Source organism: Channa argus, chromosome 8 (assembly GCF_033026475.1).
Source record: "Channa argus isolate prfri chromosome 8, Channa argus male v1.0, whole genome shotgun sequence".
In the NCBI taxonomy this organism is placed as follows: domain Eukaryota; kingdom Metazoa; phylum Chordata; class Actinopteri; order Anabantiformes; family Channidae; genus Channa; species Channa argus.
The window spans coordinates 27,970,263-27,989,486 of NC_090204.1; the positions used below are offsets into that span (position 1 = coordinate 27,970,263).

General features: G+C 37.8%; 3 protein-coding genes across 13 annotated transcripts in view; all 3 read left to right on the forward strand.

Moving 5' to 3' along the window:
- Positions 1 to 19,224, forward strand: part of hyi (hydroxypyruvate isomerase) — a 237,436-nt gene that overhangs the window by 207,848 nt on the left and 10,364 nt on the right. The window lies entirely within an intron of this gene.
- LOC137131881 (transcription initiation factor TFIID subunit 4-like) overlaps positions 1 to 19,224 on the forward strand; it is a 41,868-nt gene that overhangs the window by 21,890 nt on the left and 754 nt on the right. The gene's annotated exons all lie outside the window — the stretch shown is intronic.
- Positions 472 to 19,086, forward strand: LOC137131880 (uncharacterized). 11 transcript variants are annotated; one of them, XM_067513712.1, is made up of 22 exons: positions 472 to 1,026; positions 2,035 to 2,145; positions 2,958 to 3,099; positions 4,785 to 4,977; positions 5,510 to 5,578; positions 5,823 to 5,894; positions 6,268 to 6,336; positions 8,021 to 8,089; positions 8,326 to 8,397; positions 8,771 to 8,839; positions 9,084 to 9,155; positions 11,755 to 11,857; positions 12,076 to 12,128; positions 12,234 to 14,307; positions 15,051 to 15,119; positions 16,191 to 16,247; positions 16,402 to 16,443; positions 16,894 to 16,935; positions 17,195 to 17,223; positions 17,387 to 17,428; positions 17,690 to 17,731; positions 18,106 to 18,305. In XM_067513712.1, the coding sequence occupies exons 2-22, from the start codon at positions 2,040 to 2,042 to the stop codon at positions 18,166 to 18,168; spliced, it is 3,549 nt and encodes a 1,182-aa protein (XP_067369813.1). In that variant the 5' UTR covers positions 472 to 1,026; positions 2,035 to 2,039; the 3' UTR covers positions 18,169 to 18,305. The 11 variants fall into 11 exon arrangements, with proteins under 11 accessions (XP_067369813.1, XP_067369809.1, XP_067369804.1 ...); XM_067513708.1 differs by adding an exon at positions 2,777 to 2,820 and having other exon boundaries at positions 474 to 2,145; positions 17,195 to 17,236; positions 18,106 to 19,086; XM_067513703.1 differs by having other exon boundaries at positions 474 to 1,026; positions 17,195 to 17,236; positions 18,106 to 19,086.

Consider the following 19,224-nt stretch of genomic DNA (forward strand, 5'->3'; position numbering starts at 1 on the left):
ATGCCAGTTTTAATGCATTGCATTCAGTGCCTCCAACCGCTTGCATAAATCATATTCTTTTATTATTAACTGATTAATTATGACACAATTCTTTTCTATAACATGATATCAGCAAGCAAAAAGTTTTGCCCAGCAATGTATAATGTTTTAACATTAGGACTTATAGGTATAAATAACCTGGTTTTCAATCAGATTTCACCTCAACTATTTTTACCTGTAGGGAACCGTAGGATTTTAGTAAAGTTGATCTAAAACTAATTATCCGATTGATTTGAGTGAAGTGGTGAACTGGTAAAACTTTGTTGAAACATATAACTGACGTAAAAACTGCCAAATCAACATGCGGACAATGATCCGCTGCGGCGACCTTGAACTCACGGGACAAACCGAACAGAGAAAAATTAATAAAACAGGGTTTGTTTTGGTTTTTTGGGCTGACTGCGTGTGTGTGTGTGTGTGTGTGTGTGTGTGTGTGTGTGTGTGTGTGTGTGTGTGTGTGCGTTGGTGCACGTAACTATGAGTACAATTTACCTGTTTACATACCGACATTATGAAGGCAGTTTGTGTGTGACCGTACCTATTAGGACAGGGCTGCTGTCCTAACAAGTCGAGCAGTGCAGAAATGTTTATAAGTATGATATGAGTCATTTCCCGCTTTTTCTCCAAATGTCCTAATAGTGCCATTCACCGGATGTTTTCGTGTGTGTCAGTGTGTGCTCGTTGTGTATCATGCGGCTCCTATCGGTGAGTCGATGCTATTGCCGCTCTTTACACATTTTTGGCGTATTATACACAAAATTGGCGCCACTCATTGGTGGACAATCCTGCTCAGCGATTGGCTGCATTAGATGTCATCAATGTCAGAGAGCTCGAATCGGCTGCTGTGATTGGTCCGAGACCGACGACGATGGGCATGCGCAATGAGCCGTATTGAGGGACTTTCAACAGGTAAAGGGAGTGATCGATTTACGTACATGCGCTTTATTTTACGTGGAGGTGAAGTACATCGTTAAACTCGTGTTGAAGGTAAGTTTATTTGAAATATACTTTCTTTAGCTCATTTTGTTTACAGTCGGACACTTTTTAAGCTAGTTGGCTGTTAATCAGCAACAGCACTTCAGGTTAAGACTAATGAGAGAAAGTTAAGCAATTAAAGGGCTTCGTTCGGAAGTGGCTGCATGTGCGCTTCGACTATTTTGGGAGTAGAGCTGCGTTCCTAAAACCACCGTTCTGGAAGCAGTCGGCTACTTTTTAAGTTTGAATGTTTTATTACGTTTTACTCGGTGCACGGTTTAACTTTGCGTAACCAACACACGTTGAATATTAGGAGTAACGACGAAGCTCCGTTCGTTTGGTAAAATGCGACTGCGTCTGAAAAAAAAATTCAGCGAGGCACGTTTCTCACATTTTTGGTGTATGGGCATTCTATAGTAATCCTCAGTGGTCTCTAAATCAATCAGATATGTCCCTAAACTATAACACGTGTATACGCACAGGTACTGTATCTTTCTGAAAGTGGCCTTTAAATTCGGTTCCAGCTGTAGGCTTACCGCACGGAACTCAAAGAAAAACATTAAGCACGACCGAGTTGCTATTACAGACGATGAATTCGACTTATCAATAATGTATCTAAAGTTTCTTTGAAGGCCAGTATTTGAGAATCTGCCAAATATGTAGACTTAGAGGGAAAAAAAAAAGTAATTCAGGTGCACTCTAGCAGTACATCACCTGTCCCTACAACTTACTCAAAGCCAACTCATGTTATATACTATGAAGGTGAACTTTGGACAGGAGCAACAAAAGTTAAGGTATATGCTGCACATGCACATTTGCAGAGTGTGTGTGTGTATATATATATATATATATATATATCAAAGCTTAATCATAAGTAGGCATTTCCCTGCGGTAGTTTCTTTGGATTTAGTGAAAATATGCTGTGTGCATACTGAGATGTGATTGCCAGGATGAAATTACCTATATTCGTATATGAGATTTTAGTCATTTAACCGTTATGTTCTCTGGAAATCTTTTTAGTCAACATGGAGAGAAGGAAGAGAAAGAAGCCCGAACAGGATGCAATAGAACACATTCTGTCAGGCAAAGACAAAGCTTTCATTGAGCAACGAAATATAAATGCATTTAAAGGTAAGTTGTGCATCACATTTACAAATCTTCCCACATGTCATTAAAATATAGAAACTTAAATAAATATGGGATTAGAAATGCAAGGAGATGTAACAAAATAATGTTAATGAACAAAATTAAGCAAACTACTCAATTTTAATGTACAGGTTACAGAGAATAATGTAACAGGAATCATACAGTGTAACATAGTGGTGAATATCTATGCTCTGTTGGGTTGAGATCCGGTGACTAACTTGGCCATTGAAGAATATTTAATTTCTTTGCCTTCAAAAAGCCTTGACTTGCTTTCAAAATATGTGGATCATTATCAATCTGCACTGTGAACAGTTTTCGAAGCATTTGGGTGAATGTGTTCAAATACCTCTGAATCCCTGAAATTGGAAGTTCTCTTCTTCAAATGGCTATAATTCCTAAATGGTAGATGCCAGAATTTTGGGAAAAGTCTAAATAAGCTAAAAGTGTCCAAGTCACTTTGTCCATATGCTTCTGGGCCTAACGGTAATTTTTCAGCATGAAAAATATAATATATTCCACTCTACAGCAAATGTTGAAGTGCTGAAACCATTGCACTGATTCACTACTTCTGTACACAATACACTAATGATCCTTCCTTCTACTGCAACAACCGTAGGGCTACTACAAATTCAGTTGCATGTATGGTATTAATGCACCATGGTTAGTAGACCTCATTACATTCAAGATTTTTACAAGATTGTTATCTTTGAAAGAATAAGTAAGGAGTGGATTAATTAATTAAAGAAACATTTGGACTTGGACATGTTTGTATTTACTTTATTCCTGCCCTTTTTTAGGGAGAGGTGTGTTTGCAGTGGAACATATTGAAGCATCAACCTTTGTTGTGGAATACCGTGGCTTTCTTTGTAGAAGTAAAGATGTTAATGACACCCAAGGGAAGTACTTGTTCGACTTCAAGTGGAATGGAACGTCTTATTGGTAAATTTGCTACTTTTTGAGAAGAATTTGAGCAAAGAAGTTGAGTTTTACATGTTATTCTGATAACACATGAAGTAGCAATGACATTTTCCATATAAACTTTACGTGCCTAATAAAATGAAGATAAAGATGATAAATAAAATGAGAAATATGATATATAGTATAACCCAAATTCCAAAACATATGTTTAAAGGTAAATTAAATCAACATGTCAAATGTTGAAACTGGGACATTCTACCATTTAATGGAAAATATTAGTTAAAATTTGGCTTCAAAACATCTAAAAAGATAGAGGGTGATGTTTTCCATTATTTAGCATCCCATCCTCTTTTAACTACTGTCTCCGAAATGAGGAGACCATTTGCTGGAGTTTTAGGAGAGGAATGTTGACCTATTTTTGTCTTCTGCATGATTCTTGCTGCTAAAAAGTCCTGGGCCTTTGTTGCTGGATTTTTTTGTTTGATGATGCACCAAATGTTTTCTTTTAGTGAAAGGTCTGGACTGCAGGCAGGCCAGTTCAGCACCCACATATTTTTTCCCGTGAAGCCATGCTGTTGGGATGGATGCATGATGTGGTTTAGCATTTTCTTGGTGAAATATGCAAGGCCTTCCCTGAAAGAGGCATTGTTTGGATGGGATAAATGTTGCTCTAAAACCTCTGTACTTTTCAGTATGGATGGTGTCTTTCCAGATGTATAAGCTGCCCATGCTATAGGCACTAATGCACGCCCAAACCAACAGAGATGCAGGCTTTTGAACAGTTTTAACCGCTGATAACAAGGTGGATGCTCCCTCTCCTCTTTAGTCCGCAGAACAGGGCATCTTTGGTTTCCTAATCCAATTTCAAATTTGGATTCATCTGACAAAGCAGGTTTCCATTTTGCCTCAGACCATTTTAAATGAGCTTTGGCCCAGAGAACATGGCTGTGGTTTTTGGATTGTGTTCCCCTACAGCCTCTTCTTTGCATGATACAGCTTCAACTTGCATATGTGGATTACACGGCGAACCATGTTCACAGACAGTAATTTATGTAAGTTGTCATGAGCCCCTGCAGTGAAGTCCAGCTCAGAATCATGCTTATTTTTTTTTTATGCAGTGCCGGCTGAGGGGCCGAAGATCACATAGATACAGTTTTGACCTCCGGCCTTGTCCCTTGCTCACAGTGATTGGTGAACCTCTACCCATCCCTACATTTTAGCAGCTCTGCCTCTGAAATTTTCCTTTTAATCACAGTCATGCTGCTGACATGTTGCAAATTAACTAGATTAGTTGTCAAATGCTCCTGCATTTGTTTTTCATTTGCAGCAATTACTTTTCCAGCCTTTTATTGCCCCTCTTCCAAATTTGAGATATGTTGTTGTTCAAAATGAGCCAGTAATTTCCACGAAAGGATAAAATGTCTCAGTTTTGAAATCTGACATTTTGTTTAGATTTTGTTGTGCATAAAGTATGGGTTTATTAAATTTGCAAATCATTGTTTCTGCTTTAATTTATCTTTCACACATTCTCAATTTCTCAACAATTTTTTTTGGAATTGGGGTTGTAATGGTTAGTAAAGAGAGAGTTTGACTCAGTAGCTCAAAATGCAAAATTTTGCATACCCACAAAGTTGCTAACAAGCTCATCTTTGTTTAAACCCACAAAAATGTTTGTACTGTAAATTTATTGCTTATATGTTTTGCAGCATGGATGCTTCAAAAGAGGATGGAACGCTAGGACGATTAGTAAACGACGAGCACAGAAATCCCAACTGCAGAGTGAAGACAATTGTTGTGGAAGGAAAGCCACATCTTTGCCTGTTTAGTGTTAGACAAATTTTACCAAATGAGGAGATAACCTACAACTACGGGGATTCTCCATGGCCTTGGCGCTCAATGGTATGTATTTGTTCTTTTAAAACAATGTTTTTGTTGACTAAAACAGAAGCTAAATTGTATTGTGATGTACATTTATTTTTTAAACGTTTGGCAATGCAAATAATTTATCATGCTATAAAAATATTTGTGTGTGCAATGTCCTACAGCTCAGGGAAGGAGAAAGTGAGTAAGGACATTTTTCTTGACACTGAATTGGGGTTTTGTGTTGAAATGTCAAAGATCTTCCAAGTTTTTATACCAGGACTGTTGTCTTCACGAGGGTGTTGTGGTGTCTGAATGCCATGACAACAGAAACTGGTGGAGGGATTAGAGTCCATGATAACGAAATGTATTTAGTCACAGGATCCTTTTGTAAGGGCGAGAGGTAAAACCCTTAATAGATAATGTCAGAATGTGTTTGAAAATCTTGATTACACATCGAGTGGGGGATGGGCATGACGTGAAGCTTAAATGCAAGGACATTTTGCCACTGGGAGGACCATCGAATGTTCACACCATTAATGCAGATTTCAATTCGTCTGTCCTATTTCAGATGCCTTGTGATGAAAATTCCAAGCCCGATACCAAGCAGCCAGATTCAGCTTTGGCTGAAAATCAAACTGTAAGTTACATTAATTAGTGCATGAGATGTGTAATGGTTGACTGTATGTGGGGAAATTTGGAAAAACCTGCTTTTATTCATGCTTTTCATGGCATGATGATTCATGTCTGCTGTGCACACGTTAGTAGTGAAAGTCGCAGAAGATGCTGAATCATCAATAGTTCTTGGATAGACTACATATTGTTGCGGTTTCTATTTAGCAGATATCATGCCTCAAAGTGTTGCCTCTTTCACACATTTACAGGACTTGTGTGATGAGACTTTAGTGGTTGTGCCAGAATGCAGTGCAGCTTCCTCCTCGTCAGATAAAGACAAGGTAAGTGAGAAAGTATTCTTTGTGGACACTGAATTGGGGTTTTGTGTTGATACGTCAAAGATCCTCCTAGTTTCTGTACCAAGACTGTTGTCTTCACGAGGGTGTTGTGGTGTCTGAATGCCATAACAACAGAAACTGGTGGAGGGATTAGAGTCCACGATAACGAAATGTATTTAGTCACAGGATCCTTTTGTAAGGGCGAGAGGTAAAACCCTTAATAGATAATGTCAGAATGTGTTTGAAAATCTTGATTACACATCGAGTGGGGGATGGGCATGACGTGAAGCTTAAATGCAAGGACATTTTGCCACTGGGAGGACCATCGAATGTTCACACCATTAATGCAGATTTCAATTCATCTGTCCTATTTCAGATGCCTTGTGATGAAAATTCCAAGCCCGATACCAAGCAGCCAGATTCAGCTTTGGCTGAAAATCAAACTGTAAGTTACATTAATTAGTGCAAGAGATGTGTAATGGTTTACTTCTTCTTTTCCTTTGGGCTGTTCCCTTTCAGGGGTCTCCGCAGTGAATCATGTGTCTCCATCTAACCCTGTCCTCTGCATCCTCTTCTCTCACAGCAACTAACTTCATGTCCTCTCTCACTACATCCATAAACCTCCTCTTTGGTCTTCCTCTAGACCTCCTGCCTGGCAACTCTAACTTCAGCATCCTTCTACCAATATATTTACTGTCTCTCCTCTGAACATGTCCAAACCGCCTCAATCTGGCCTCTCTTATTTTATCTTCAACACATCTAACATGAGCTGTCCCTCTGATGTCCTCATTCCTGATCCTGTCCATCCTCGTCCCTCCCAAAGTGAACCTCAACATCTTAAGCTCTGCTTCCTCCAGCTGTTCCTCCGGTCTTTTCTTCAGTGACACTTCTTCTAAGCCGAACAACATCTCTGGTCTCACCACCGTCTTGAACACCTTTCCTTTCATTCTTGCTGATGCTCTTTTATCAATAACACACCTGACACTTTCCTCCACCCGTTCCAACCTGCCTGCACTCGCCTCTTCACCTCTTTTCCACACTCTCCATTGCTCTGAACCGTTGACCCTACTTACTTAAAGTCCTGCACCTTCTTCACCTCTGCTCCCTGTAACCTCACCGTTCCACCTGGCTCCCTCTCATTGGCACAAATGTATTCTGTCTTGCTGCGGCTAAGCTTCATTCCTCTGTTTTCCAGAGCAGACCTCCACCTCTCGAGATTTTCCTCCACCTGCTCCCTGCTCTCACTACAAATCACGTCATCCGCAAACATCTTGTTAAACAAACTAGTCAGAAACTCTACTGCCACCTCTCCTAGACACTTCCATACCTCCACAGGTTTGTCATCAGGACCAACTGCCTTTCCACTCTTCATCCTCATTAACGTCGTCCTCACTTCACTCCAACTAAACTTTGCTACTTCCTCCTCCACACCAGTCACCTCTTCTACTCTTCGTTCTCTTAAATTTTCCTCATTCATCAATTCTTCAAAGTTCTCCTTCCATCTTCCCATAACACTCCTGGCACCTGTCAATACATTTCCATCCTTATCTTTGATCACCCTAACCTGCTGCACATCCTTCCCATCTGTATCTCTCTGTCTGGCCAACCTGTACAAATCCACTTCTCCCTCTTTAGTGTCCAACCTAGCATACAAGTCCTCATATGCTCTTTGTTTGGCATTTGCCACCTCTACCTTCACCTTACGCCGCATCTCCATGTACTCCTGTCTACTTTCTTCAGCCCTCTGTGTCCCACTTCTTCTTAGCTAACCTCTTTCTCTGAATACACTCCTGAACTTCCTTGTTCCACCACCAAGATTTTCCTAGTTTCTGTACCAAGACTGTTGTCTTCATGAGGGTGTTGTGGTGTCTGAATGCCATGACAACAGAAACTGGTGGAGGGATTAGAGTCCATGATAACGAAATGTATTTAGTCACAGGATCCTTTTGTAAGGGCGAGAGGTAAAACCCTTAATAGATAATGTCAGAATGTGTTTGAAAATCTTGATTACACATCGAGTGGGGGATGGGCATGACGTGAAGCTTAAATGCAAGGACATTTTGCCACTGGGAGGACCATCGAATGTTCACACCATTAATGCAGATTTCAATTCGTCTGTCCTATTTCAGATGCCTTGTGATGAAAATTCCAAGCCCGATACCAAGCAGCCAGATTCAGCTTTGGATGAAAATCAAACTGTAAGTTATATTAATTAGTGCATGAGATGTGTAATGGTTGACTGTATGTGGGGAAATTTGGAAAAACCTGCTTTTATTCATGCTTTTCATGGCATGATGATTCATGTCTGCTGTTAGTAGTGAAAGTCGCAGAAGATGCTGAATCATCAATAGTTCTTGGATAGACTACATATTGTTGCGGTTTCTATTTAGTAGATATCATGCCTCAAAGTGTTGCCTCTTTCACACATTTACAGGACTTGTGTGATGAGACTTTAGTGGTTGTGCCAGAATGCAGTGCAGCTTCCTCCTCGTCAGATAAAGACAAGGTAAGTGAGAAAGTATTCTTTGTGGACACTGAATTGGGGTTTTGTGTTGAAACGTCAAAGATCATCCTAGTTTCTGTACCAAGACTGTTGTCTTCACGAGGGTGTTGTGGTGTCTGAATGCCATAACAACAGAAACTGGTGGAGGGATTAGAGTCCATGATAACGAAATGTATTTAGTCACAGGATCCTTTTGTAAGGGCGAGAGGTAAAACCCTTAATAGATAATGTCAGAATGTGTTTGAAAATCTTGATTACACATCGAGTGGGGGATGGGCATGACGTGAAGCTTAAATGCAAGGACATTTTGCCACTGGGAGGACCATCGAATGTTCACACCATTAATGCAGATTTCAATTCGTCTGTCCTATTTCAGATGCCTTGTGATGAAAATTCCAAGCCCGATACCAAGCAGCCAGATTCAGCTTTGGATGAAAATCAAACTGTAAGTTATATTAATTAGTGCATGAGATGTGTAATGGTTGACTGTATGTGGGGAAATTTGGAAAAACCTGCTTTTATTCATGCTTTTCATGGCATGATGATTCATGTCTGCTGTGCACACGTTAGTAGTGAAAGTCGCAGAAGATGCTGAATCATCAATAGTTCTTGGATAGACTACATATTGTTGCGGTTTCTATTTAGTAGATATCATGCCTCAAAGTGTTGCCTCTTTCACACATTTACAGGACTTGTGTGATGAGACTTTAGTGGTTGTGCCAGAATGCAGTGCAGCTTCCTCCTCGTCAGATAAAGACAAGGTAAGTGAGAAAGTATTCTTTGTGGACACTGAATTGGGGTTTTGTGTTGATACGTCAAAGATCCTCCTAGTTTCTGTACCAAGACTGTTGTCTTCACGAGGGTGTTGTGGTGTCTGAATGCCATAACAACAGAAACTGGTGGAGGGATTAGAGTCCACGATAACGAAATGTATTTAGTCACAGGATCCTTTTGTAAGGGCGAGAGGTAAAACCCTTAATAGATAATGTCAGAATGTGTTTGAAAATCTTGATTACACATCGAGTGGGGGATGGGCATGACGTGAAGCTTAAATGCAAGGACATTTTGCCACTATGACCTTCAAATATTTACACCATTATAAGAGTTATTTGTTGTATTGAGTTTAAGTGTGGATAGGGCACGGACTTGATATGCACAGTTTAATGATAGCAAATCGCATCACCTTCTATTAGACTGGTCATAAAAATTTCGAAATTTTATCTATTTTTCGCGAGGGAAAAATGTTTTATTTTATTTTTATTATCAATAAGTCCCAATCCAAGACTGAAAGCTCAATATAAACTTTATTTCAGTCAGAGGGAAAAGCATTCCTTTTAACCAATTTTGGAGCATATGCAGAAATATGTTGCTCTTTTTTTGAAAAATGTAGAAACCTACAATTTTATGATAATTAGTTGCATACTTGATGTGATGTAACTATGCTAGTGGCAAATTGTGGAGATCCAGAACTGTTTTTTAAAATATGAGGATTAATGATGGCTATAGTCAGTGATTTTTACATCCTAGTTCTACTATAAGAAAGCAGCAATTTCTTGTCTACGTGGCTCAGAGCTTTGTTCAACCATTATGGCTTTAAGTGAAATAAGATGTGAGTAGGGGTGCATATTTGATGCATACTATAGAGTTTGTCAGCTGGAAAAGTGTTTAGGATTTTGTGTAACACCTTTTATTGCCTACTCATTTCCTTACTGATCAAAAATAGAGAAAAAACAATGAGCTGGTATTATCTGTAGATATGCAGTAATAGACAGCTGAGATCCAGAGGTGCTCCTTGCTAGCAGGCAAGGCAGGCAACTCTTTGGGGGCCCCAGGCCAGTCGGGGCCCCCGAGGTTGACAAAAGTTAAATTATGTACAGCACTGGCTGTGTGCAGAATTTACAATGAAATTACCAGTCACAGACCTTCCAAAGAGCGCCCCAGTTGTGCATGATTCAGTGTAAACAAATGGGTTTAATGAAATAATTAAAACCAGCTAACAAAAATCAAGAGGCATTATCAATTTAAATTTAATAATCATAATAAATAATAATAATAATAAAAATAAAGTGTTAGGTAACAGCTGCCAATATATTTGTAATTGTTGTGAAGAGAGAGTTGAGTAACAGAACTTTGTATCACATTGGTTTTTTTTTGTTTTTTTTTGTTTACTGTGACGTTTAACATTAGTTAACTAAGTTAGCAGAGCAGCCTAATGTGTCCAGCTTTGCTGAAGTCAGATTTAGGATACCAGAATTTACCTTGTTAGCTTAGCTGGTTATAGCTAACTTGGACAATACTTTTTTTTTAGTAAATTGATGGAAGCTGTATCTGAACTAAGCTAACTGTGAAGCTATGAAAGGAAAGAATGGTATGAAATTTAGATGCAAAGAAATATAGACAAGTGTACTATAAATAATACGTTGTATAAATCTAAATTATGCTATGTGTGGTTTTAAAAAGTGGTTTTATGACAAATACATTTTTGCCTAGGGGCCCAAAAAGTCTAGGATTGCCATTGCTGAGACCTGGTTCTTATGAGCTGCAACCTTATCCACACTGGTTTCTGGTTATCTGTACGTTGCATTGAGATCACATAATGTATTCTGTTCAGTAAAAGTGAGTGTTGGACCGAAGGTAAAGTAGTATTTTATTACCTTGATGTGTTTATAGGGCAACATCACCAATTTTCAACTTGCTCTCCATATCTTTAGTTTAGGGTGTAAATGTACAATAACATTACCCAGAGAAGGTTTACGTCATTAGGAGTTGAGATAATATCATCTGGAGGGGCTCTGGAAAAGCAGGTTGATCACGATCACAACCTCCATAGTGTGGACGAGATGACATAATCTGAACTGAAGTTTGAAGTTAAAAACCATAATTGTATATTTACACCCTTAACTAAAGCCATAGGGACCAAGTTGAAAATTGGTATTATAAGTATTAATTCCTATCCACTAACTTTAATACAGTTGTTTTTGCTGCAATGTATAATTGAGTGCACAAGTTTGCATCTGAAATGATCTGAAAAGATTTTTTTCCCCATGAACAGAATATTTAATCCATTCAGCTGGTACAGATGTTCCAATATTATGTTGTTAAAATATACTAGTACTTTTGTCATTTAACAGTAAGGGCTTTGAAATTGACAGAATTCATTACTTTTAAATGAAGGGAGTTTTGTACAAGCTAAATGGGCATTAAATTATATACTTTTGCTTTTGTTTTGTTTGCTTTAGTATTTATTTTGCTTAGTTTTTGTCTTCTAGTGATGTCAACATTAGGGATGCAAACTTTTACGCTCAATTGAAAAATATGAAATATTGAGTAAAAACAAAAATTATATTTTTCCATGTGCAGTGCCGCCATGTCGTTTACAGTGCTGTTATCTCCAGCTTGGATTCTTGTGGAGATTGCAGAGGACCTTTGGCTAGCATAAAATGGCTTGGGTTAAAATGCAAATGTGAGTATACTGTACTGGATGTGCTTGTACTTTTCATTAATGTAGGTGTTTTATTGGTTTGTGACCCTCTTCCAAAAAAAGATGTTTTTAATTATTTTTATTTTTTTTTCTTTTCAAGTCATTATTTCTTAAACATGTTTAATACCTTCAGCAGTTTTCTTAAGTGTGTGGTGTTTTAGTGTACTGAGCTGATGACAAAAATAAATTCTTATTTTCAGTATGTTCAAGGTCATGGCACAAAAGCTGCTTTATAAAGAGACAAGAGTTACTGGTATGTTTAATTTTTTTTACGCACTTTTGAGGGTTGTTGTGTGAAGGTATTGTACTGTAAACACTGTACAGTATTTCTGATTGTGCAAAACATTTTTTTTTTAAGCTGGACGAAAGAAACGACTCTGAAGAGTCAGAACCTCATATTGAAGAATCCTCAGATGAACAGTACATGCCGGACTCTACTCAAAGTAGCGATGACGGTAGCGATTATAGCCTTAACATCAGTCCTCACAAATCACCACGCAAGATAACACCAGTTGTTTCAGGGACTTCTAAGAAAACAAAGAACAGTTTGTCACAATCCACTTACTGTTCTTTTAATGAACAGGACATGCTTAGTGACAAAACAAGCTCAGGTCAACCTCTCCTATGTGACTCTGCACCCTTTGAGAATGACACCACCAAGAACAAAAATGAGATGCTTCACAGTTCTCAAAAAATACAAACAGAGATTTCTGATGAAAGAGGGACAAGTGAAATTGTGCCAAAACCCAAAGACGCCTCTTCCACCCAGAAAAACTATTGCTATGTGTGCAAAAAACCCCAGTCTAAAATTTCTCGTCATCTTAAAAACCATGAAGGGACTGAGCCAGATATTGCAGCTGCATTCTTGCTCCCTAAACACTCCCAGGAGAGAAAAAGGTTGTTAGAGAAGCTTCGAAACAAAGGTAACTATCAGCATAACCAAGAGGTTATGGACAATCGGAGTGGACCACTAAAACTCAAACGACGACCAAGAAAATTTGACATTGAGATTAGCACCAAAGCGTATGTGCATTGTGCATATTGTAAAGGAATGTTTATTCGCAAAGAGTTGTGGCGTCACACAAAAAGATGCCCTTCAAAGACTGCATCAGACTCTGAAGCAACTGGTAAGGCCAAAGTCTTGGTTATGGCTGATATTGCTGAGACAACATTCTCCCAAACCCTGTCTCCTGGATTGTGGAAGATCTTAGCAAACATGAAGGAAGATGATATTTCATCTTCAGTTCGAAATGACTTCCTCATACTGCAAATGGGTCAATGTCTTTACAACAAGCACGGAAGTGATCCAACAAAAGCTGAGTACATCAGACAGAAGCTTCGCGAAGTAGGCAGACTTTTGCTAACCTTGAGAAGAAAATTCTCCATTTATAATTTGGAAGAAGCATTGAAGCCAAACTTGTTTTTTAAAGTCATTGAGGCTGTGAAAGATGTCGCTGGTTATGATGAAGAGAGCCACACATACAAGACACCAAGTCTTGCACTGAAATTAGGACATTCACTTCATAAGATTGGTGACATTATTCTCAGCAGGGCCATTGCAGCAGAGGATGATGGCATGATAAAAGCAGCAGAGCGATTCAAAAGGCTGTGCTCAAGTGAATGGACACAACTTGTTTCCCATTCTGCTCTTTCTACCTTGAGCAAATCTAAGTTCAACAAACCATCCACCATACCATTCACAAAAGATGTGCAGCTTCTAAACAAATGCCTGGAGAAAAAATTGCATGATGCTTTTGAAAGCCTGAAAATTTCGGAGTCTTCCCAAATATATGCCGATCTTGCTAAAGTTACACTGACACAAATAATAGTCTTCAACAGACGTCGTGCAGGAGAGGTCTCAAAAATGACCCTTGAGTGTTTCAAGAAAAGAGACCAGACTGAGCTCCATCCCGACATAGCCGTTGGCCTGTCACCATTTGAGCAAAAAATGTCCAAGCTTTACAGCAGAGTGGAAATCATGGGCAAGAGAGGGAGAAAAGTTGCTGTTTTGTTAAACTGTGAACACCTCAACTCATTAACTCTACTGGTGGACAAGAGAGATGCATGTGGAGTTGATAAGGACAACCCCTTTCTATTTGCCAGGCCAAAATGTGGACCCACTAGCTATTACAGGGGGCAAGACTGCATCAGGGTTTTTGCAAGTCAGTGTGGTGCACAGAACCCTGAATATCTCAGGTCTACACATCTCCGGAAACATGTTGCAACTTTGTCCCAGATTCTGAACCTAAAAGATAATGAACTGGATCAACTCGCAAACTTCTTGGGCCACGACATACGGGTCCACAGAAGCTATTATCGGTTGCCAGAAGCAACAATAGAGATTGCAAAAATCTCAAAGCTGTTAATGGCTATGGAGAAAGGAACTCTTGCAAGATTCCAAGGAAAAGGTCTGGATGACATAGATTTTGAAGGTATGTGTACTAGTTTATAAATAAACTGATAATGGCACTTCATAAAGTATTTTGCATGAACAATATAAATCCAACAATATTTGAGCAGTGAAAGTAGTGTAAAGATAAGATAAGTGATAAAGGGTCATTTGGCCACATTTGCAATAATAAAAACAGCTTTTAGACACCCATTTAGGGCCTGAATGAATCATAGTATGCTGAACAGCAAATTTACAGATGTGGCAAAATTATTGGTACCCTTTCAATAAAAGAGAACAACCCACAATGGCCACTGAGATAATTTGGAACTGAAAAAAGTGTATCAGAATTTACTGAAAATTAACTAATGAAAATCAGACATTGTTTAGAATTGTGGTCTAAATAGCCAACTATTGAAACTAGCCTGGACAAAAATGATAGTACCCTTAACTTAATTTCTCCAGATGTGTCAGGTGTGAAGGGTGCCTTTTCTCAGACTGCATGTTTTAGCTTTCCGCAGGTGTTCAATCAGATATAGATCAGGGATTGTAGAAGGCCACTTCACAATACTCCAATGTCCTTATCCATTCTTTGGTGTTTTAGCTGCATGTTATGTGTCTGCATATCTGTACACTCAGAGTATATTTATGAAAAAAAATTGTAAAAAGGATGGCTACTTAAACACACTTCAATTAATGGTAGATAAGAGATTGAATCTATTTTGTGTTTGGTATTCATTGCACATATATATGTCCAATATTTTATTTTTATTTTTTTATATATAGCTGAATTGGATTTAGAACTTGACAACATAAGTGAAGATGAAGAGTCAGATTCTGCCGTTGAACAAAGGGGTATGTATTCAATGTTGTTGTTGTTGCACAGCTACATCTTAACACATTGTTAACATCTAATGTTTAGTTAAAATGTAAATCATTCGACACAGCGTGTAATATATCAAAAGTAACCCTTCCCATTTGGGGGTTATCACTAAGCTTTTTGATTAAGTCTCTACATATCAGGAAGTTGAGTAAGGGCAACTAGACTTTTCCTTGTTAGGTCAAAACATTTCATTTTGTACATTCATCAGTGTGAAAGACTGACTAAAGCTACTTTGCATGAGAAGTGAAACGTTTTGATTGAACAAAGTCCAGTTGCCATGACTCAATTTCCAGATAACTTCATCTGCATGACTGAGAATCTTCACTGATGTAAATCTTCTCACACCTGGATTTAAACGCTTTTGTGCTCGATCCTGTGAAGCTCCATCAGATTGGATGGAAAGTGTTTTCATTTTTATTGCATTGGTTTCATCAGATAGTGCTTTGGTTTATGCCCAAAGTCTTTTTTTTTTCTTATTTAATTTTGCTGCATCAGGCCACAGACTCATTGTTCTCATGTTTCCAGAGGCTTTTAAATGCTGATTGGCTGACTCCAAGGTCACGGTCATTGTTGGATTAGTCAGTTTAGTTAGACAGACAGCTTTAGAAAAAGTCCTGGTAGTTTCAGACATCTTACTATTTGCAATTACTGAACTGCTATGCTCCTGGGAACATTCAATGCTTTAGAAATTGTTTTGTACCCTTGTGTCCTGATAGTTTCACAACAAAATACTATAGTTGAGTTTCTTGGACTGTATGGTTTGGTTTTTGTCCTGATATGCACTGTGAAATGTGGGACCTTTTTATATGTACATTTTCTATCTGTCTTAACTATGGCCAGTCAGTTAAATTTCCTACAGGTTTTTAAGAAAACCTTTGCTGAAATACCTTTATTTGTTTTTTTTTAGTCAATTTGCTGGGGGTTATTTTTGTTTTTTTTATTCTAATTCAACTTTAATGTTGTCATGTTCATGTTACTGGCTTGTGAAAGATGGTATTTTGCTTTCTATGAAAATATTTACTTTTAATTTTATTTCTCCATAGAACAACAGACAACTTCTAAGACAACTATGCCCCATGATAAGACCGTGAGGTCTACAGGTCTGTGTCCTATGTTACTCTTGGCATGAAATAATCTTTCTTCTTGAGATTTCATAAGGTCAAACTATTTGGATTGAGTTAAAATGGATTTTGTTTTAATTCTTGCATATGAGTCTACACATAGTTTGATTTGGTTTTTTTTCTCTCTCTATAGGACAAAAAACAATACCCCATGATGAGACCGTTAGCATCAGAGGTGTGTGTTTGATGAGGTGTAAGACCATGCAATAACACAATATTTTTTTGTGTGTATTAAAGTGATCATTTTGGACCTCGTGTTCGTAATTTTATGCACTCTCCCTTATGTATATACATAGGGTGCCTCAATTAATGCTGTCTTGCCAAAGATCACTAACAAATGCTGACATCATGTCTTCGTGACATCTCTGTCATAACTAAGTTACCAATAGTTAAGATTATATGTATTTACATATGTATCTTTAACTGATTTTTCACATTGCCACACCATTTGGATTTTAGTTTTCTTTTTCTGTCAGGAAAAATAGAGAAGCACCAGGTTGTTGCTGAGAGCTAAGACAGTCCAGCTTTTGTTTGTTTTAAACAAATATTTAACTATACTGTATTAATGTTCTTGTTACTCTTGTTTTAATTTTTAAATCATTGTTTTATTTATTGTTTTCTATAGAACAAAGAACAGCGCCACTTGATGAGACCGTGAGCTCCACAGGTGTGTATGACAAACTTTCTCCTACATACTTTGTTAGGATTTCTCATGGTTAAATTGTGTATATGTTTGTTTTAAAAAAATTTTAAATCAAGACTAAAATCAGACAGTTATTTTTAAAAACATTGTAAAAGCCATTTTTGCAGTTATTACAGCTTTGAATCTTTTTTGGCTTGGTCACTTCACACTTCTCACAACTAGATTAAATGGGACACCATCAAGGGGCTTATTTTTATTCATATAATTTATATTTTTTCCATAGGAAAAACAACAATGCCTCCTGATACCACGGTCAGTGCCAAAGGTATGTGTGCCTGTGTATAATATGTGTATGTTAAAAACAATCTTCAGTGGCAGTTTATGGCAGATTATGTAAACATATCTAAGATTTCACATGGTCAAACTTTGGATTCTAGACTTCAAATTGATTTTAAGTATGTCTTTTATCCTTCAGGAAAAAGAACGAAACCCCATAATGATGTTGAGAGCTCTGCAGGTATTTAAGAAATTGACAGATATGTTATTCAGTTTTTAAAGGGACTTTATCCAGTAAGGTGTCAATTCAGATTTAAGATTCAAAAACAGATAAATGATAGGATACATTTTAAGAATTTATTTCTTGTCAGTAATCCATTGTAAATGTTATTCAAGGCATGGGATAAAATTTCTCATATGCTATCTGTTAAGACATACCACGGCCAAACTTTTTCAGTTGTAGAGTTGAAATTAGATTTTAACTGTTCTTTTTCCCTCTCAGGAAAAAGAAAAAAGCTCAAGGATGATGCAAAGAGCTCTGGAGGTAAGTAGATAAACATTTTTTTTAAAACATTATTCAATATTAATGTAGTCATGTTCATGCAGGTCCGTAACATTTTTAAAATGGTCTTAAATCATTTTTGTGAAATCCTAATTGTCAAACATTTAAAATTGCCTTATTGTGGTTTTAGTATCATGTTTATTTCATGCATTTTTCCCCAACATTTAAATTTTACAAGTCATCAATCACTATTTAAGGAAGAAATTCGACACTTTTGCTTTATGAAAAGACCACTTGCAACTAATTCAAGCCAAATTTTTACTACATTTGGAATATAAAAACTCAGTTTTAGCAAGCTAGTTAAGAAATTATTATATTGGTCATTTTATGTGCCAAAGTTAAGTGTTGTTTTTCAGAGACCCCCGGAAGGAGAGTTGTCAAGAGACCATGGAGCTCAGCAGAAGTCAGTGCCGTCATGAAGCATTTCAAAACGCACATTTCGAAAGGACATCTTGCAACCAAAGCTGAGTGTGAACAGTGCAGGCTTGCTGAGGACCCAGTATTAAGGGAAAGAACTGTACAAAATATCAGAGATTTTGTTAGGAACCGAGGTTTGACATTCAAAAAAATGCCTTGAAAGTTTATTGTAAGGATTGGTGGCCTTTTGTTTAGTTTAAAATGGAGGTTCTCAAGTCTTGTTCATCTGAGTACAAGTTTCCTGAAAAGGCAATGGCCTTTGTTAAAATAAAGCATACCAGAAAATGAACATTGTTTAGCTGGTCCTTTCTTATTGGTTGGTAAGACTTAATCGCTATAGAGTCACTCATCCAGAATTTAAATGACTATAGAGCTCCATGGAATAAATTTGCTTCTGATTATTGGTATCTTTCAAGGACGGTACATGTTCAACTATAAGAAAAGGACAAAACAAAATTTCAAGTTGCAAGTCTGCTTCCCTTGAGGTTCATGTTGGGTTTCAAGGGTCTACCTGAAGTTTTTATTCTTTAAAGGTAATGAGTGTTATGGTATGTATACAGTGTGTCCAGTTATGCCAGGTTTGTTCTCATAACTACGGATTGGTTCTAATTCTTTGTCTGTGTGTGTGTGTGTGTGTATGTATATTGTCCAGACAATTTAGGTTTGTCCTCATAACTAGGGATGTGTTCAGAGTTTTTTAGGTGTATGAGCAGTGTCCATTTAAAGCATGTATGCCCTTATAACTAGGGGCTAGTTCTAATTCTTTGTGCGTGTGTATAGTGTTCAGGTAATGCAGGTTTGTCCTCATAGCTAGGGATGTGTTCTGATTCTGTATGTGTATGTGTAGCTGTATAGGAAATGTCTATTTAAAGCACATATGTCCTTATAATCAAGGGTTCGTTCTGATTCTGTGTGTGTGTGTAAAAGTTGTGTCAAGTTAAGTCAGGTTTGTCCTCTTAACCCCTGATTAATTCCGGAAACTCCCCCTTCCCGCCCACTTCCCTCCCCCGTCCTCACACTCCAGTACAGAATCAGGTTTTTATATCTTATAAATGGTT